The sequence below is a fragment of the Fusarium sambucinum genome, chromosome I (assembly GCF_050947815.1).
Source record: "Fusarium sambucinum isolate potato_lamoka chromosome I, whole genome shotgun sequence".
NCBI lineage: Eukaryota > Fungi > Ascomycota > Sordariomycetes > Hypocreales > Nectriaceae > Fusarium > Fusarium sambucinum.
This window is the reverse complement of record NC_139294.1, coordinates 956,693-976,877: the sequence shown is the minus strand read 5'-3', so window position 1 is coordinate 976,877 and position 20,185 is coordinate 956,693. Positions and strand designations below refer to the sequence as shown.

Below are 20,185 nucleotides of genomic sequence, written 5' to 3'. Positions count from 1 at the left end.
TCAGAGTATAGGATATCTAGGATATTTATGAATCAGAGTATAGGATATCTGTGAATTAGAGTATATAATGTTCGTGATTCAGAGTGCACTAATTTCGTCTCTCATGGTTCTTGGAAGTGCATTGGATAAATTATGTATTTGTATTAATCATCAACTTATTTCTCGTCATCCTCCTCCCGTAGCACCGTCTGCAAAACTTTGACTATCCAGGGTATTTTAGCAAAAGTAATCCAGAACCGGATATCCACCGATCATACAATCATTCGAACCTAAGACTCGTTGTTGCCAGTCTCGGACTCAATCTGAGCCTTGCGAGCAGCGTTAAGAGCCTTGAGCTTGGCAGTACCGAAGCCCAAAACACCACCCTCCTGGTTATCGCCAAGCCAGGGCTTCTTGGAATCACTGAGCATGCTACCAGTAACAAAGTAGACAAGCTGACCAATGATGATAAGAACAAAGGCAATGGGGTAAAGGAAGTGAATAGTGTAACCAAAGACCCGGATACCGATAATGACACCCCAGAAGTTGGCAGTCAACAACGAAATGTTGAGGAAAGCCGCACTTCCCATGCGCAGCATAATGGGAACAAGGATATAGAACAGGTTCAGGCACAGAGTGTAACCGACGATCCAGCCGATAACCTTACCGTTCCAGGTAGCGTTATCGAAAGACTCACGGTCAAAGATGGCGGCCTGGACACCGTTGATACACATACCAAACAGGCCCAGGAAGGACAGGACGTGGTACAAGTGAGCTCGGGAAACGAGCCACTCCTCAAAAACATTGGTGGTACCGTAGAGGGTAGCACCGAGGAGAGCGAACAAGTCACCCTTGACCATGTCAAGACCGTTACCACCATTGGAACCGGTGATGTGGTCGCTGCCAATCAAGATACCCATACCACCACAGCAGACCAAGATACCAATGATCTGGAAAACTCTGTAGCGGACCTTGAGAAGGAAGAAAGAAATGACCACGACACAGACGATGGCCCAGAAGTTGATGAGCTGGGCGGACAAGACGTTGGTGTATCGGTAGGCCAAAACAGTAAAGTAGTTGCCCTCAACGTCCAGGAATGCCATGATCAGATACTTCCAGCCATCCTTGACAGCGACCTTCCACCAGCCGCTAATACCATCCTTGTAGAGGAATACGGGGGTGTAGATGAGGAACATAAGGATGTAGTTGAAGACGGTCTGGAAGGCGGGGATGTTGGTGCCCGCCTCGGCGAGGAAGCTGGTAAAGGTGTTGGTCGCGGTGATGCATAGGGCGAGGACCTGGCCGAGAGCAAGGACGACCCAGAAGTCGACAGTAGTCAGGTAGCTGTACCAGTGGACAGACTTGACCTCGAGGGTGTGGATGCCCTGGCTGACGGCGACATCTTGGTTGGTGGTCGCAGAAGCTGAGGAGGTTTGGACGGCGTCGGCGGTTGGGCCTTTGGAGTCGCCTACAGCGATGGGTTGTTGAGCAGACATGTTTATTCAAGGGTATCGTAGGGATTATCTGGCGATGTTAGTCGTCGATCAATTGAGTTTGTGTAGTGTATCGAAACATACCTCGTAAACCTGTAGCAAACTAATTGATGTTGTATAGAGTAATATTCTCTTGTAGTAGATGAAGTCTTTCTATCGTCTCCAGATGCAGCAAGCGCAAAGACTCAAAGTCGCTCGCTGTGTTCTTATGAACAGACACGGCACATGTAACAATGCGCCGAAAAGTATATGTCGAAGGAAGTCGTTGTGAAAAAGATCAACATGAGCTGAGGTGCCGTGGGGTATTTCAAGTCGGTCGCGAAAAGGTTTGTCGGAGGCGATTAAGTTGGGTGATCGACAACGGAGACACCGTTTTGAAGCAGCGACGATCTGTTAGAGTCAACTTTCAACGAGATAAAAGAAAAAGAAACTAAAACTAGAACGAGGGCCAGGCTCATCTTATCCTTTTTGCGCCAAAACCCTGTCCCAACTGATCGGGTCTATCATGTGAATGATTTTTTTCTTCTCTTCTTTCCCAAGCTTTTTAACGGATCTAACCCAGAATCAGACCAGTATGGCGTCTTATTGGATCAGAGTCTAAAAGTATCCATGATCTATCGGGAGCCAAGGAGCGGTGCTTTACCAGGACTGGTCAAACGTCCTCGAGATGGTGCTTCTTTAATCCTTGGTGGCGGCTTGTGCCAGCGGGTCGGGGAGGGGAGTTCGCCGCGGCCGCTGCCGGGAGGGAGGTCAAAGCTCCCCTGTCATACATCAGGGTACAAGAAAAGTTGACGGGTGGAATTATAAGAGACGAAATTAGTAGGTCACTTTATGCTCCTTAGTTCATATTCTTTAGACTACTTATTTTTATACCGTAACTTGGGAGGCTAACTTTTCTGCTACCCACTAGTCATATTTTATCAACAGGGGATGTTACAGTGCTCACAGGGAGTAGTTCCACTGAGGAGGGAATGTTGAACGGAGATGAATACTTACATCAACTACTCCTAACAGCAATGAACAAAAGATTCAATGTTGAAAGCAAAAATAAACAAGATCAAGTGATAAAAGAAGAGTAAAACATTCGATCTCAGCTGAAAATCAAAGCTATTGTGGCGTCCAATATCTCACCTGAAGGAGGGTCACCAAAAGTCTGGGCTCACAAGGGAAGACGAAGAGGATGGCGACTAGTGGATAACCACGTGGGGGTAACCAACAAATTGGCCGAAACTATCCCATTCATCGTGATGCACTTTGTCACAGTTACACTAAAGACCTTTTAATGTTGTTTTCTCGGATTGCTGCTCTCAATGCTGATTGTCTATATAAATATCTGCACATGAAATTAACATTATCCGTACTCTTTAGCTCCCGTTGTACATACAAGCGATACAACGATGGATCATGACTTAGACAAAACACTAGCCATGGCAGCTCGTACTGTCCTTGCAATCCAGACGTTATTTCTTGTCGCACTATTTGTTTCTGAATCTCTCCCTGGTTCAAATTAACCGTTTGTCACTTTCTTGGGTCAAATACCACATACGAGACATGAGTGGTAGTTGTGTTGACGAGATCATTGTACTGGGCGGTAGTGGCTCTCGCTCTGGCAATGCCCTGATGTTCCGGAGTAAAAGATCTTGAGAGTCTTTTTCTGAGTGAATGTTGAGTCTCTTTGACGCGGTTTCCATGTTGAAATTATTTGCTTTATTTTGTTAGCAATTGCTTGTTGTGGTCAATCTGATGGTGACCAACTTACTCCAATTTGTTGCTACCGGAGTTCTCCGAGTCCCGGTATCTGTCTTGTTGACACAAGTAGCTCTGATGATGGGCTACTCCTATACCGTATTTAATAGTCTGTTTTCTTGTGGAAAAGATATAAAAGTGATGAAGGGAGCGAAACGTCACTTGAAGACACCTTGATACTCACTCAAGTCCGCCTTTAAGCCCGTTTATATACCGGGAACCGGGGAGGCACAGCGGCCGAAAGTGGAGATCCCGGCTGCATCTCGTATTTCGTACCGGCGAACAGAGATCCACTTCTACAGAGCTTCAACCTATTATCGCCTGCAGCCAGCGGTCTCGCATTATCATGCCAAGATGGGAATGTATGAGTTGAGCCGCAATTCGGGGGAGTTTGGGGAAATCGACTTATAAGTTTGCGGTGTAAAAGGCATAGAGAAGCGAAAAGTCTGACGTTTGACTACCAACACTTCCAGTGTTGATCTGCCTGTCCCTATGGGCTCGCTATCTTGTCAGAAAGCTATAAGAGATCAATACATGGCAACAACATCTAGGATGACTGCTATAGTTCCTCATGTCTGGTATGTTGGAGAGTCATCATGAGTAAGACAACTAGCTCCATGATCTCTATCAACCTACTGCTCCCCTTTCCATCTTCAACTACTTCCTCATAACAGATGGCGGTCTATTCAGTACTGTTTCTTACATATCGTGTCACGGGTCATGCTTCATGATGAATGCGCGTCCTCGTGGTCCGCTGAAGCATGCGCTATCGTTGATGCATGACCCCTTGCGGGGAAAGTTCTCAGACTTCCCATTGGTTAGATCTGCTTTGATAAGCAAGCAAATCGGCCATTTCATCCAATCATCACTCACACAGCCCTGTTGTCCCTCAGGGTCCCCTACAACGTCATGCTAGCGTGAAGCTACCTTATCATACTTCCCGTCGACCCGAACTCGGCGGTCACTCTTCTTTCTTCTTCATCTCCATCAACACAAGGCGGATTCATCCTCTTGTGCGACATCATCAGTCTCTCCACTGTCTCACTACTCAATATGATTCTCCGGAGTAAAACACTTGCTGCTGGCTCAGCGCTGGTCGCTGTAGCTCATGCTTCGCAACCTGGAGCTCCTGCACCTGTACCAGGTCCCATGAGAGACCTTACTTGGGGTCAGATTAACTTTATCCACACAACGGATACGCATGGCTGGATTGGCGGCCACTTACAAGAGTATGTTCTTCATCTGTCCCATCACAAGCCATAGCTGACTGTTCAGACCTCAATATTCTGCCGATTGGGGTGACTACATCTCCTTCACCAAGCACATGCGCGACGAAGCCGACAAGAAGGGAGCCGACCTACTAGTCATCGATACCGGCGATCGTATTGAAGGCAACGGACTATACGACGCCTCAACCCCCAAGGGCCTCTTCCAATATGATATCTACGCCGAAGCCGATGTCGACATCATGTCTACTGGCAATCATGAGCTTTACAAAGCCTACTCGGCCGATATGGAACACAATACCACTGTTCCCAACTATAAGAACAGCTACCTCGCATCTAACCTCGACTACATCAGTTTCGAAACCGGCGATCGCGTTCCACAAGCACCGCGTTACAAGAAGTTCAAGACAAAGAACCAGGGCCTCGACATTGTGGCGTTCGGCTTTCTCTTCGATTTTACTGGAAATGCTAACAACACTGTTGTTCAGCCCGTGGAGGACACTATCAAGGAGGAGTGGTTCCAGGAAGCGATTCGAGAGAAGCCTGATCTCTTCGTCGTGATTGGCCATGTTGGTCTTCGCATGGAAGAGTTCAAGGTTATCTACACTGCCATTCGCAAACAAAATTGGCACATTCCCATCGCCATCTTCGGTGGCCATGCGCATGTTCGCGATACTGTCCAGTATGACTCAAATGCTTTGGCTATAGCCAGCGGTCGCTATTTCGAAACTATTGGGTGGATGTCAATCGACGGTATTCAGAAAGACATCCAGAAAGGCAGCACCAATGAAGTCGAGGCGGCTGCTTCTGCTACCTTTACTCGCCGATACATCGACAACAACCTCTACGGCCTACACTATCACACTGGTCTCAACGAAACGACATTCCCCACTGAGAATGGAAAGAGAGTCAGCAAGATGATCACTCGCGCCCGCAAGGCCCTCCAACTTGACTACAAGTTCGGCTGTGCTCCGAAGACGTTGTGGATGCATCGAGCTAAGCACACTGACGAGGATAGCATTTACCATTGGATCTCGAATCACGTCTTGCCCGATGTCATCACCCGCAAGGACCGCAAGGACAAGTCGAGGCTGGCTATCTTCAATACTGGTGGTATCCGATTTGACATTTTCAAGGGTGGGTTTACCCGTGATAGCACTTATGCTGTGTGCCCCTTTACCAGTGGATTTAAATACATTCCCGACGTTCCATACAAGGCTGCTTCCAAGGTCATTGAACTTCTCAACAGCGCTGGAAGGATCTTTGCCGAGAACGGCCTTGATGTCAAGTATATGGCCATGCCCGAACAAGCTTTTCCCGCACCCGCCATGAAGGCTCAGTTTGAGGCGAACAAGATCGATGAAGAAGAGCGCCGTCTCGAACTCAGGAGTTTCTTCGATAAACCTGATTTGACTGCTGGATATACCACCACAGATGATATCGGCACCGACGGCGACGATACTATTCACGAGCCAGTCAAGGTGTACGAGCAGCCCAACTGTGTCCAGGCTGAGATTAACATGCCCAAGGATGGCGAGCCAGAGACGGTTGACTTTGTGTTCCTTGACTTTATTCAGCCATGGATTATCCCTGCCCTCAGGCTTGCAGGAGCGGGTGATTACAGTGATGCTCACGTTGAGCGTTATATTGAGGGTTCTTTTACGTATTACATGTCCGACTGGATCAGTAAGAACTGGCAAGGTGAGTGTTAGGTTGCATGCGACTAGTTGAATTTTGGACGCAACCCCATGGCGTTTTTGTAGGGACAGCATAGTTTCGGCACTTGGATAGCATATGACAATAGATTGAACATACTTGTATTCTCATCTTTACTCTCGTTACTCAAAGGGTTTTTAAAGTGAATGCCATTATGCTATTATTGCAGAATGATGAAAGGGCAATCAGTGTCTCTCAGGCAGCTCGAACCAAGTAAAGGGGCAATGCAGTAGATTGAAGATGCTATGCTGAGTAACTATATACGATCTTGAACCCCCACATGCTGTTTCTGTATATGTGCCATGTATCTATCAAACATTTCTAAGGAAAGGACCTCATGCAGTGTGCATGAAAACAAGTATATAAAAAAGACCAAATGCAAAGGTTCGAACCCAAATGTCGCAGAGATAGAAGTTGTTATCGAGAGTCCACTCCCATGGCTATCTCATCGGAAGAGACTGCTTAGTTCTGGGGGAACTTGAAGCCGGGAGGGACACAGTAGGGGCTGGCGCTCTTCTTGTAGAAGACGCAAGAAGTCTTGGGAGGACAAGCTCCAGCAGCCTTTGATAATGTTAGAGACATACTTAGGGAGGAATGGGAGTGTTGATGACTTACCACGTATCTGCCGGTGACATCGCAGATCTGCCAGCCAGTCTTGTCGGGAGTGCAAGAGTAGGTACCAGGCTTGCAGCCGCTAGTAGCAGCATCAAGAGGAGAAGCAGCGGCCATAGAAACGAAGGCAGCGATGGCGACAGCGGTGAACTTCATGTTTGCGGTTGGTAGTTTTTGTTTGGAGAGTGTGTTTTGAAGCGAGTGTTTGTAGCGAAGGTAGTAGGAAGTAGAAGATGCTTGTTGTTGATGAGGATGATGAGAATGAAAAGTGATTTAGGACGTGAGGGACTGGTTTATATACTTGATTTGAGTCCTACTTGTTTCTATTCTTGTGAAGATGGATGCTCATGAGGTCTCACTTACACGAGCTGACATTTCTAGAGGCGTCGACTTCCGTTGCTTGTCCGGAAGTCGGCTTTAGTCCTGGAATGTGTGTATGATACTATTTTCGTTCTTTTCTTTGCCGTCTGCCAATGGGAGACTTGACTAGTTCGTCCAGCTGTGCCTATACGAGGCTTGTGACTATGCCACTTTCCATTCTTCTAACTTGTTCTTGCACACGAAGTAAAGCTGCTTGATCGGATTCGCTTGCAACGTTGACTTTGATGGAGGGTGAAGCTAAACGGGATCGGGATATGGCACTTTACGTTGGCTAGGTTGAGAAGCAAGCCACTTACACGACAGTACTAGAATAGTCACACGATCGAAACTGCCAGCCCTACAGATGTGGTGTCACTATTGAATGCTTTTCGTACGAGTACTTTATTACTTGTATCAATACCATATCTCTCAATATTGGAAGTAGATTACACTGTTGACATCACTGTCAGATACTCATAGGTATTATTACTACAAGCAGACATGACATTCAACTCAAATAGTACATTCCCACCGCTCTTCAAGAAGATCTAAATCATCAAATCCTAAAAATAAATCCTCGAGTTGATTGATTCAGCCCATTACCCCGCAAAAAGCAACATTCCTGTCACATCATGTTCTCCTCGCAGCTTATTCGTCGCCAGAACGCCTCTCTCGTGTTCCCCAACACCCTGGAAAAATCATGAATTCTTATTCACCAGACAGATTGACTCCAAATATCTTTCAATGTATCTGGAATAGAATCATGCTTCTGTGTCGTGATGTCGGTTACACATAACAGGACTTTGAACTGTTCATGCGCAAGGTATATTATTCTCAGCGTATAGCATAACTTGATGTAAACTGCTGACACTTTGCCAAAAGTCCGTCTGTCATCTCCCCACCCTTACTTGGAAAAAGTCCTATTATCTTAAGTATGGTTATACGATGTAAACTCATGTCCATATGCAGGCCTGATCAGCAGTGATACGAGGCTTGAATCCATGCTGCTTACTGCACCGTAAGCAAGAAATCTCCGTCTTGACACTCCGGGTTCAGCCCCACGACGTCCGTGGCGCCAAGCCCGTTATTTACTCCGCCCAACGGGAAACGCGGAGACCCCGATCTCGGGCGTTGGCTATGAGCACGTGGCTTTCCATTTATTTGGAGGAGGGCTGTTTGGATCGTTACATTTGAAGGCTAACACTTCCATCCGCCGACGGAAACACACACAACCAATGGCGTCAGAGAAAATACAGTATTTTATTTCCATTTACAGCTTCATAACCCTATATCCTATAGCTATTCCCATTGGCTTCGTGTCGGCCGGGTCTAGTAATTAGCTCCTAATATGACATACCCTCTCTTTTCATCTTGTCTAAGACTCCCAGCCCCTGTTGATTTGTTTTCTCCTCACCTAAACGAGGTTAGCAATGTGTCTCATGCGAATGCGAAAGGGTATTCTTACCATTGGTGAAAGGAACAGTACACCGCCCAGCAGCGATACTACAGTCAAAATGAGAGTAGACTTGTTAAATCCATCTCCCAAAATGTCAAACATGCCGCTGGGAGCAAGTCGTGTTCCAAAGACATCCACACCGTAGGCTACAATCAGACTTGTGCTCTCCACAATGACTGGTGTGGCGAGGATGTTCTTCACACCCAAAACGTTGCGCTGATGAGAGATGATTGATCGGGGATCGATCTCAATAGCTGGTGTGTATTGGACAAGACCTTCGGCTTCCTTCTCAGCTGGGGTTGAATCGCGGCCAACGGGTCGTCGGGCGTCGAGAACCTGGCGATTCAAGCCGGCGATGGAGTGGGCTTCGGGAAGGTAGGCAAGAACTTGGCGGTTAGCAATACCTTGTCTAGTTTGTGTCACCGACAGAGAGTCGAGTGGCTGAGACAAAACGTAAGCTTGCGACTCAGCCCAAGGAAGAGCAGGTCCACCTGGAGAATCGACGGGCTTTAGAGGAGAAAAGGTCTCGGCATCACCCAGAGGACCACGGTCGTTGGGAGAGGAAGATTCATAGAGGTCGGTAATGACAATCTGGTTGCCTTGAATGGATCGCTTGGTTCCGTCCTCAAGAATGTACTGTCCGAAGAAAGTACAGGCGTACCAGTTCTCAGCCATAGTGCAAGAGATGGGCTTAGTAGAGTCGACGCCAGCATAAGACTGAGACACCAGGACTTGACCTGAGATGGTGTCAACCAGCTGAACGGACAAGGAGGAAGAAGCCTCGTCAATAGCAGCAACCACAATCGTGTTGGGGTTGAGGTACTTGTAGCTGACACGGCGATCGGCCAGAACGCGACCAATAGAAGCGACAGGGTCGTGAGAATCAGGCTTAGCAATCTCGACAATCTTCTGACCGCGGAAGAGCTGCAGCTGCCATATCTCCTCCTGAGAAACCTTGTTGTCTGATTCAACAAACTTGAGACCCTTGAGAGTCTCTCCTTCACCTCGGACAACAATGGTTTGGCTAGGAGTGAAACCAGCTGGGACGGGTCCAATTTCTCCGTTGGCACCGATAGGAAGCAGCCAGTTACCAGCGGGGCTGTCGACAACGACGGTGCTGGATACACGAGGAAGAGATCCTGCGGGCATAACCTCGACGACATCGCCTGTGTCACTCTTGATAGCAACGTACTCGCCCTTGGCACCACGCAGTGTAACAACACCCTCATCCTTGGCGTAAATACCCTTGACATCGAGGGTCTCACCAGGGACTTGGGGAAGGACAGACCTGGACCAGACAACCTGGCCCTCGTGCTCAGTGCTCAGACCGTACATGCGACCGCGGCGGGTTGCAAGAACAATAAGCTTGTTAAAGCCAAAGGTATCTCGGTGCAGACCCTCCTTCTTGCTGACAGTCTCACCACCAGAGACGCTGGCAATGAAGCGCTCGGGGAGAGATGCAAGGTATTCAGGAAGGTACTGGAGGTCATCGATATGACGGATGACACGGTGGATGTAGGCCTGGACAGGGTTGGTGTGAGCCTCTTCCTCCAAGACCTTGGCCAGGTTTTCAGTACCGGGAACATCGGCCCAGACGGCAGCGACGGCAGCAGAGAGACCTTCGGGACGCTTCCAGTCAACCTCGCCGTTGCGGACCATGACCCAGTCGTCAGACTTAGTAACAGCAGCAGCTCGAATAGCAAATCCTTCAGTACCAGCCTTCTTGATAACCTCAGCAACAGCATGGACAGCCTCGATGTCACCAACAGGCTTGATAGCCCAGCGAGCCAGAACAGCGTGAGATTCAGACGAGACAACCAAAGTCTCATCCTCAGTCACGCGAGCAAAGTAAACGTTGGCTCCGTCGGAGCTGGTGGAAAAGGCGCCTGGGCCGGAAAGGTGAGGCAATTCGTAGGCCTTGGAGACCTTGCTGTTCTTCAAGTCGGTGTGGTAAACTTCGGCCTTGTTTCCAGTCTTGGTTCGAGTGTGAACCAAGAAGTGAGGCTGCGACTGGGTGAGATGAGGGGCGTGAATAACGACAGAGACAGCATCGGTGGGCAACTGGAGGTCCTGAGTTGTCTTACTGCCTAGAACGTTGACCTTGAGCTTGGTAAGGGTGCTATCGGTCCAGGCGAGGATAGGAGCAGCAGAGTTGCCGCCAACAAACATGACGTCCTTGGGTCCATGGACATCGCCCTTGGTGCCAATGGCAAAGTCATCCAGTCGTCCTCCGGTAAGGGTGTCGAGCGCAGTAACCTTGAGGCTGTAAGAAGCGGGTGTTCCGTGAAGGCTGACAACGTAGATCTTGGAGATATCGGTAGAGACCTGGAGGGGGATGTTGTGGGCGACCTCTCGGAACTCCCAAACGACCTGACCCAGAGTACCATGTAGACGTCGTAGAACTGTGGTGCCGTCCTCATCGTACAGAACCAGAACATCCTTTCTAGAGCTCTCGGTCAACTCGAGGATCTCAAGATCCTTAACCTCGCCCTTGAACTCGTTGTGCCATACGTTACGACCTGTCAGCGCATCCCAAGCTTGCACCCGAGAACCATACGCCGCAGCAACCCAGTGCTCGCCCTCAGCAGCGCGCAAGAAACCGCCACCATTGGTGATATCGTCCGCAATCTGTTGACGCCAGACAACTGCTCCGTTGCTGGGGTTCACAGCACCGATAATACCGACGTCGCTGAGTGTGTAAAGGAGGCTCGCCTTATCTGTCTTTCGTGGTCGATGGAAGAAGGTGGTCTCGACTTGGGGGACGCCGACGAGCGCGTGGTGGAAATCGATTTGGCCGACTTCGTCCTGGAAGACTGCAGCGCCGAGGGACGACAGCGCCAGAAGGAGCAATGGCTGGAGTGAGAGCCGCATTGTGGTTTTGTTGAAGGCGTTTATGCGGCTTCACGCTTGGGGGTAGCTTCAGAGCTGGGTGTTGCATCATGGCGGGCTATCTGTTCGTTGCGCAATGCTTAGTCATCGGATGAGCTTAGGGTAAGTCAGTCTCCAAACTTGATCTTCGAGCAGCATATAACTAGATTGATGATCCATTTCCCTGGTGGTTTTATCGTATAAGGAAGAAAAAAGAGTCCGCTATTGTTTTTTTATTTCATAAAGCTTTACTCTGATGTGGAGTTTTGTTAAAATCTTGAAAGCACGGCCTTGTGGCCCTATGATATCGATTTATTGCGGAAAGTCAATTGTTTCAAGGCATCTCTTTCTCCATGAAATAATCGAAAGTCTCAAAAATACAAATAGATTGATGATATTACAGTAAATTGATAGGAATGTTCATTGTGAATAAAAGAATCATATTTGATAGAGCTGAATTGTATATGGCGTCAGTACTCTTATCCATCTAACCGACTGAGAGATTTATATATACGTGGGCTCACCAACATCCGTCCTAAGATTCCAGGAAAATTGGTCGCCGGGAACACAAGAGACGAAATTATTAGTACTGTTTATGCTATTTAGGTCAGGCTTCTTAAGATGTTTATTTGTGTACCTTACATCTTGAGGCCATCCCTTGACTCCAAATCTAGAACTAGAAACTTTGATCCTCCATCTTTGGCTTCAATCATGACTTTGTATAAGCTTAGTACACGCTACCTGAATTTCTCTCGTCTAATCTGCCTTCGATCTCTACAAATTCCGCTTCAAAATAAAAATCTCGGACCGAAGAGTGCCAGTCCTTCAGCACCTGTGTAGTTATCCATGCAAGTTTGTCACCGAGGAATTCTGAAGTACTTAATGTGGTATACTTGGAAGGTTAGATCTGTCAAGAACTGATGCTTGGATAGTTAATCATCAGGTTTCATACTCTCCTTAACTGAATGTCATCTAGAACATCTATTCCCGTGACAAGAGGTCTTCTGAGGACATCCAGACAACGAGCTCTCAAGACCTCCAAATCTATACCGTTGTAATACACCCTATCACTTGTCTCCCCCTTGAGGGTTTTCTCCAGGGTGTCTCTCATACAAAGAGACCAAATTTCCGACTGAATGCTCTCAATACTCCCCGCCAATCTTCCCTTGATAGAACATGGGGGCGTGATCCGTTTGGAAATGCGAGATTTGATGTTCTTTGAGTGCAGTTCCTTCGGTTCCTCAATATCTGCAATCGCACGCAGAACAAAGTTGACGCTGTATCCGTTGTGAGGTTGTTCTGGAGGTATACTTAAAACCGGGATTTCGTGTCGTGAACGCAACAAAACTCCAAGCGTCAGTGCGGTACACTGGGAATCCTGCTCTACGGGACACCCTTTCTCTTCGAGCAGCTGCTCTACCAGAGCATCTAAAAGCTGAAGAGATTCCGTGATAAGATATTGTCGTTGGCCTTCGATAACGTCTGCGCGGTGGTGTCAGAATTGTTGATACATCAGTAACTCGGCATGGACCTTAACCTCTTACCTAAAATACCTCCAATAGGAAGGTCGGACGTGTTTATCTGCGCCAGGCCTTCGCTATATAGCAACACAAGACGGGCCATGCTTGACATAGTCACTTTATCCGAAAACACCCACGCAGCATACAGACACAACAGTGACGCATCAGATAGCTCGTCTGTTGGGGCCTTGACCTCCAAGTTCTCACTGAGCCAGCTCTTGCGATAGACGTACAGAGCTTCATGAAAGCCATAATAGTCGACGATAGTTGCAATGCGGGTCACAAGTCCAAGGGTCATGTCTTCTGGTATTCCCCGATGACGCCCGTGAATGATATCCAAAACGATAGCAAAAGCCATGGCATCCCATTCAGATGTGTTGATCTGTCGGACAGACTGAGAAGACGAAGCTCCCTCACTCCAAGGCCCTTCGAGCATGGCTTTGAAAGTTTGGGAGGCAAGAATGAGATGGCGCGATGAGACTCGCATGCGAACTTCGCTGTCGACGGGTGAAACATATGTTTCATCGGCGGGATAGAGCTCTTTAAAGACGCTGTATCTACCGTCACATGGTGGGTTGTCGAAACTTGGGTCGTTGAGTTCTTCGTCGCTGAGTTCTTCGTCGTTGAGTAGTATTGTGTCATCGGACTCCGTGTTGTCAGGATCAGAGACATCTTGGGTGAAACGGAGAACCGGGACTATCTTCTGGTTGTTGGGCTTGTTTAATACCAACTCAATGTCACCCCCCGGATCTATCTCATACGTGATGGACAGCATCTGGATGGAAGATTAATACTTGTAATTTAGGGTGTAAATGATGAACAATGCAAGTTTTCACTTCACAATGACTTACTTTCTTGCCTGGTGGTCGTTGGCGTTATACCTTATAAGGGCCGGGGACAAGAAGGGGTTATGTTATATATGTTGTTGTCCTCAAGAGAGAGAAAAGAGTGATGAGACTGGGGAATCCGTCTGTTAAGTAGGCGAGAAAGATTGTTTGTTTCTGGTTGTTAGAAATGAGCCAACACCTTTGTCACTGCCAAATCAACCATGTTAACGGTTGCATATCTCACAATAACCTAGCTGCGGGGACCAAACTTATTGTCACTCCTAGTCAAACATGTTATCGGAAATCACTTTGTGATTGACAGGCCAAGGCATCATAAAGTGACAACAAATACGCTATATTGTCTAATCGTTAGTCAATGCGTAGGCAAACACTAATCCAAGTCCAGGCAGGTATAGATCGCGATGCAAGATTTGGGATACATAAAAAAACAGTCCGAAGTCTAGTATAGATAACATAGAACAACCCAATAATCCCGTCTCTCATGCTTCCAGCGCTAACATTTCTAATATCTTGAAGAGTCAGAAGAAAACACCGTAATGCTACGATCAAGTCTTATACTATCAATGGCAATCCCTCGACCGGAAAGCAACCGTCGAGTTTTATGTGTCAAAGGGATGCTATCTGCAATTTGGTCATGAGATATTAATAATCTTCCTCCCTCATGCCCATTAAAAGTTGGAAAGAAGCCCTGTTGACAGCCGCGCGGACCAGTGTAGTGATACTACGGATGTAGTTGTAGTATCTCTCGCGAAAAGGTGCTGCGAGGTGAATTCGGACAAACAACTCGCAAATTGAGCATCTAATTAGCGAACCGCTCATTATGGAAGTCCAAGACAGCCTCAAACGTATCAATGGATGACATTCGTTATGGTAGTCCGAACGGCCGTTCAGACATGATCGCTTGTCTCTTCTTTTCAATCGTCTCTGTAGAAGCTTTTAGTAAGAATCCTGAAGTTCGAGGCTGTGAACTGACTGAGTAGTTCTGCCATTGGCAGGTCGTTGACATTGATCAACGTCAAGTCAGGATTATTCCGCAAGACACGAGTGGTCATGCTGTTGACGGAAGAGTGCCATGAGAAAACAAGTGAAATATACAACTCCACGACATACCCGGATCGATGAAGTTTGCCATTTTGTGCCCATTGCCGTATAGCTGCCTTTATATGTGTATATTTCTCGCACTGGTAGTAGTCCACGATGACAGCTATATGTGCGAGTAGGAAAGTGTTAACGTCATGTGGTACATCGTTGTTACGGTTGCGTTTGTGAATAATATTGAGGACGATCATGAGGGCCTCATAGTTCCAGTCAGTCGCAGATACTCTGCGAAGATGAGAAGAAGCGGTTGCCTCCACAGCCTCTTTCCATGGCCCCCCCAACATCTTCTTAAAGAACGTGGAAGAGCGGATCATATGTAATGAAGAGACTCTAAACTCAACCTCAAATTCTTCGTTGTTAGATGGGTCATTGATAATCCACCCGTCATAAGGAGGAGGCGGGCAAAAGGACTCATATTCGGTGGGTAGATCCGGCATCAAGTTCAGTGTATTTGGGTGCTTGAGGACGATCGATAGATCCCCGTACGGGTCAATATCATGCCTGATGATATTCATGGTGAAATTGATGTCGAGATTACTGATATCAGAAGATTGAAGATGAGATCTCAGAAGGATCGGAACTGTTTTATTGTAGTAGAGACAGCTACCGTTCACTTCCATTATATGCGCTATCTGTGATGGACTGTGAAGACATCTTGTGACAATCGAGGCCAGAAACTTCACGAGTGTTCTTGTTTGTCTTGCACTTAGAGGTGATTGGAAAAGTGGAAGACGGTAGGTGAGTTTGCTGGTCAAGGTTTGTTGAAAGCAGGTGAAATGCGCATGATGGTCTGGCACGATAAGGGTTAATAACAAATAGCTAGAAAGATACTTAGATTGGGACAAGACATGTCACATTTATGTTTGACAGTAGAAGTTCTTAATGTTTTCATGGGTTTGTATCAATCGTTATACTCATACATACATACAAAAGATCAGAGTACCGAGACCTATGTTTCCTCCGAGTGCCCCAGGCACGAGTCTTATCTCTGAGTAGGTACCTAATTCTTGAAATCCGAGAGCTTGAGTAGCTTTATCTCATCTTGAATGTTCTTGATGATTGGTTCCATGAACTTCGTTAGGTTGCATTGATGAGGGTGAGAACTCGAAGCTGGGTCGATCCACTCGATTGAACTGAATGCGTCTACCGCGGCAATGAGTTCGGACAGAGACACTTTCTTGAAGACAATTTTCTTCTTGAGTCTCAAATCGGGATAGTTCTGCTTCTCTAGGATCAATGACCCGATCATCATTGATCTGCATTTCTTGTTACAACCCACCTTGCCATTTGTCAACTCTTTCTCCAGTTCGGCCAGTGCGATGATGAAGCGGGTAATTGAGCTCTTTCTTTGGGCTTCCAGATTTTCTAACATCACAGTCAGGTAGGGGTTAACAGGGAAAATCTTTGAATTTGTTTTGCTTACCAAGAATTGAAGCGATTGGAAGATCGCCAGTGGTGACATCAGTCAGAACTAGACCATCTTGTACCGCAAGGGTCGCCAATTGAGTGAACGTTATAGGCCAGGAGAAGACCCAAGCTATGGATAGCCACATGATGGCTCCCCTCCCATAGTGTGTTGGGACCGTGTTATTTGCTAGACGCCAAAGCTTTGAAGTGAAAGATACCGCCTCGGTGCATTGGTAATAGTTGGCAATGACAGCAACGTGGGTGAAGAACTCCAAGCTAACCGAGTGAGGAACCTTATGGAACTGGCCGTGAATTATGTGCAAGACCATCAACAGCGCATGGGCATGCCATCCAGTGGTTGTTATTTCCCAGTTTCCGGGCGTGTCAGAAGCTGCCTGGCTGGGAGAAGGTGAATCAGGAGTAGAGTCAACAGGAGAATCTGGCGAGCCACTACCCGCCAAATCCATCTGGTCTTCAGTCTCGGAAGCGGGTTGAGAGTTGACAGAATCGCCTTCTTTCCAGGGGCCGTCGAGCATTTTCTTGAAGACAACTGAAGCCAGTTTCAGATGTGGAGATGATACTCGAAATCGTATCTCGTCGGATTCTCCGGCTACATACAGAGTAGACGTTAGTAAAATTTCACATTTGTCAAGAAAGATGACGTTACCGATAGCTGCATTGTTGGGGAGTCCAGAAGGCATCAAAGGACTTTTCACGTCCGTGGTATCAGGCGCGAACGTAGGTTCCTTTTCTCCTAGCTTGGCTTTAGTACGACGGAAGACTTCAGGGATCACATTAGTCGTGTTCGGCTTCTTCAACACGACAACCAGATCCCCGTTGGGGTCGATATTGTGCGTTGTCAAGCTCATGAGGTCGACGGCACGAGGTAGGTGCTGCTGGTTTCGGCGCTTGGGAAGGAACGCGATAGAAAACAACGAGTTGAAGAAGGAAGAAAGAAAGAAAATGAAGAAAAGCGTGGAGCGGAGAAAGAAATGAAACGCGGTTCGGGCTTCAAGCTCAATTTCGCATTTGGCAGCTGGCAGACACTGTCAAAGTCTTAGCCCATCAGCCTTTGCCTACTTCCCCGGCCAAAGGGCCCAGCTCCTTGGCCATTGCATTCGAAGCCTGCGTATTGCGAGATTGATCCTCTGTTTCGTCTTCTTACTCAAGAAGAGGATCTCGAGATGCCCTTCTCCCCAATGATGATGTGCTTGAGAAGAATAAATGGTTCAGTTGTAAAAAGAGTGAAGGCGTGCAAATTTAAGAAAGGAAAGAAAAGGGAAGCACAAGGTAAAAAGCTTCGTAGTTTCGAGTAGCATTGAATCACTGCATACCTACCTACTAAAGTAGCTCTGAATCAATGGCAAAGCAGATCTCGAGAATGAACGGACTGGCAAACCGTTTTCCATTTTTAATCTCAGGCTTTAGACTTTTGACCTAAAGCTTTAGACGGTAATAAATATCCTTCGGTATTCTGCTGCTTGAGGTTCATCTAGAACATAAGAACATGCAGGCGTTGGGTATGCTCCAATTTCGAAATGTGTCTTGATTCATTAAGGTAATATATTCATAGCAAAGCGGTATCCTACTAACTTGGGATACAAGAAAACATGATAAAATCTGAAGGCAAATCTCTCAAACCCGTATACAAACCTTTGGGTGTTGAAACTTCGCCCCGTAACTAAACACGCTCAAGCTCAAAGCTGCTAATGCCCAATCCTCTCATATCGTCGCCGATACTGCGGATACAAGGCCTCATGCTGCGTATGAAGGCATTTTTGTGGATGGGTCTTGGATCACGAGGAGGAGCAGCTTTTCTCATGATGAATCTCCCATTAGCGGTGCGAGGGGGGGCAGCGAGGCGTCTTTTTAGCCTTGGTGTTGTATCGTTAGGGAACAAATCCAACATCTCAAAGACATCGAAGATGCTGAACCCGTTGTATGGCCACGCCAATTCAGGATATTTCTTCTTCATCCTTGACTTCACTTTCTTCAAACATATTAATCCCACTTTGCAGTGCTTTTCGTTTGTCAAGGTTTCCTCCAGATCGTCTAGACCTGAGAGAAAGCGCTTGATGTAGTCTTTCTCTTAACTTCCATGGTATCTAAACCAAGTATCCAGTCAGAAAAGACGGCACGATTTGGGGATCCTGGGGTCTCTTACCGAGCAATGCCTGTAAAGAAAGATCATTCATCTTAACGGTTCCTGGACCTTGGTAGAATAGCAAAGACATTTGTAGCATGTGTCCAAAGCATTCATCCCAAGAAAACACACATGAGATGTACAACCACATGAGGCAATGACTGTCAAATGTAAATCTTGTGCCCTTGTAATCTTGAATCAAATGTGTACCGCTTCAAAGATTACCGTCCCAACTCTTCGGAAACATATATACGGTTCTCTAGACGAGCAAACCCCTGCAACGCATCGGCGCATTCAAAGTGGTGGGCGAAACGGGCAATGTCAGCGAGGAAGTCAATGCTGGCCTTCTTTATTGCGATCGTGAACTATGTTGAGTACCACTGCTACAGACTTGGGATCCCAACTATCGAGCGGTAGCTCCCATTTTAAAAGGCGAGCTCGTTTCATTGGCCTTGGTTCCGAGCCATCGGTTGAGTCATCGGGTGAGTTGAGGTCTGGTCTAGTCTTTTGGCGAAGATGGGGGAAGCGAGAGCTAAGTGCTTGGAGGAGACGCGCATGCGTATCCTAACTACACGTCTTGTAAAATGCATACTGCTGGGAAATAGTTTGTATGGTTCGCTGGGTGATGATGGTGGTTCAAGTTCCTTGTCCGAGGATTCAGTGTCGTCGTCGGAAAGATAAATGAACTCGTTAAACACCGAGACGTACGAGTCCGGAAAATAACTTTCCCCTTCGTCGTTAATTGTTTCTTCCTTTTTAACAATTTCTAGTTTCTTCTCAAGGTATCTCTTATAATCCGGGTCACAGTTTCAGCACCATAATTCATTTCTTCGCTGCTGTCGCATTCGTCTGTTTCGGAGCCATTATCATGATCAGATTCAACTATTTCGCAGTCCTTTTCAAAACCCAATCCTCCAAGTAGGCTGTATTCATGGCCTGGGCGCGGCTTGCATGATGTCGGGCTCCATGTTTCGTGTCCGTGGTTTTGTGAGAACCACTTCGGCGTCTCCATCAGGGTCCAGATCGTATGAGATTGACTTCATGGCGTTCGTGGTAAAATGCAATGCGTGCTTGGCGAAGTAAAAGATTGGACGGGCGAGATTTGAGAAACTAAATCGAGAGGAAGAAGAAGGGAAATAAATAATATTAATAGACGGATTATGAGAGGAGGGGGGAAGAGAATAGTATTGTTTGCTTTTGAGAATATGCGTGTTTGTTGTAAAGCCACCAACAACCATACCAGCCCGCACCCACACCCAATTGTCTACTACCCAATGTACCTGTGCACCTTCCCAATGGGCAATTACAATGTAATAGGTGGGTATCATCGACTTGTTAATGATTTCAACCACCTTTTTCCCATTATTCGTCTTTCTCTGGGTACTAAGGTTAGTAGCTTGTGAAGTTAGGTCAGGTCAGATAGGCCAGGCAACGCCAGTAGCAGTAGGTCTGTTTACCTATTCTCTAAATGTCCCTATTGACGACAGAAAGCTCTACTACACTTGGCAGACAACAATTCCCCACTGGAACGATGGAATATAACACAAGGTCCATGTATTTTCAACGAAAGCTACCTAAGGTATTCCGGAAATACATCCAATCGATCAAGCGACATCCCAAAACACTCTGCTGTTAACTGATGAATCCGTTTCCCTTGAGGGCGTCCTGCGGACAACTACCCCTATCGGATTAATAGCTTGATTACTACCCCAG

General features: G+C 47.0%; 7 protein-coding genes across 7 annotated transcripts; 1 reads left to right on the top strand and 6 right to left on the bottom strand.

Annotated features, from left to right (window-relative positions):
- Positions 1-269: 269 nt before the first annotated feature.
- FSST1_003059 (uncharacterized protein) lies at positions 270-1,475 on the bottom strand (the record flags this gene model as incomplete). The annotated part of the gene is made up of 1 exon (XM_083229105.1): positions 270-1,475. The coding sequence occupies one exon, from the start codon at positions 1,473-1,475 to the stop codon at positions 270-272; it is 1,206 nt and encodes a 401-aa protein (XP_083086489.1).
- Positions 1,476-4,271: 2,796 nt separating this feature from the next.
- Positions 4,272-6,156, top strand: FSST1_003058 (Metallo-dependent phosphatase-like protein; the record flags this gene model as incomplete). Its single annotated transcript, XM_083229103.1, has 2 exons — positions 4,272-4,447; positions 4,494-6,156. The coding sequence occupies 2 exons, from the start codon at positions 4,272-4,274 to the stop codon at positions 6,154-6,156; spliced, it is 1,839 nt and encodes a 612-aa protein (XP_083086488.1).
- A 466-nt stretch (positions 6,157-6,622) lies between these two features.
- Positions 6,623-6,928, bottom strand: FSST1_003057 (uncharacterized protein; the record flags this gene model as incomplete). The annotated part of the gene is made up of 2 exons (XM_083229102.1): positions 6,623-6,721; positions 6,776-6,928. The coding sequence occupies 2 exons, from the start codon at positions 6,926-6,928 to the stop codon at positions 6,623-6,625; spliced, it is 252 nt and encodes an 83-aa protein (XP_083086487.1).
- Positions 6,929-8,507: 1,579 nt separating this feature from the next.
- FSST1_003056 (uncharacterized protein) lies at positions 8,508-11,459 on the bottom strand (the record flags this gene model as incomplete). Its single annotated transcript, XM_083229101.1, has 2 exons — positions 8,508-8,546; positions 8,598-11,459. The coding sequence occupies 2 exons, from the start codon at positions 11,457-11,459 to the stop codon at positions 8,508-8,510; spliced, it is 2,901 nt and encodes a 966-aa protein (XP_083086486.1).
- A 943-nt stretch (positions 11,460-12,402) lies between these two features.
- Positions 12,403-13,751, bottom strand: FSST1_003055 (uncharacterized protein; the record flags this gene model as incomplete). Its single annotated transcript, XM_083229100.1, has 2 exons — positions 12,403-12,938; positions 13,001-13,751. The coding sequence occupies 2 exons, from the start codon at positions 13,749-13,751 to the stop codon at positions 12,403-12,405; spliced, it is 1,287 nt and encodes a 428-aa protein (XP_083086485.1).
- A 938-nt stretch (positions 13,752-14,689) lies between these two features.
- Positions 14,690-15,437, bottom strand: FSST1_003054 (uncharacterized protein; the record flags this gene model as incomplete). The annotated part of the gene is made up of 2 exons (XM_083229099.1): positions 14,690-14,748; positions 14,798-15,437. 2 exons carry the CDS (start codon positions 15,435-15,437, stop codon positions 14,690-14,692), a joined length of 699 nt encoding a protein of 232 aa, XP_083086484.1.
- A 485-nt stretch (positions 15,438-15,922) lies between these two features.
- FSST1_003053 (uncharacterized protein) lies at positions 15,923-17,198 on the bottom strand (the record flags this gene model as incomplete). The annotated part of the gene is made up of 3 exons (XM_083229098.1): positions 15,923-16,287; positions 16,346-16,939; positions 16,997-17,198. The coding sequence occupies 3 exons, from the start codon at positions 17,196-17,198 to the stop codon at positions 15,923-15,925; spliced, it is 1,161 nt and encodes a 386-aa protein (XP_083086483.1).
- Positions 17,199-20,185: the final 2,987 nt, after the last annotated feature.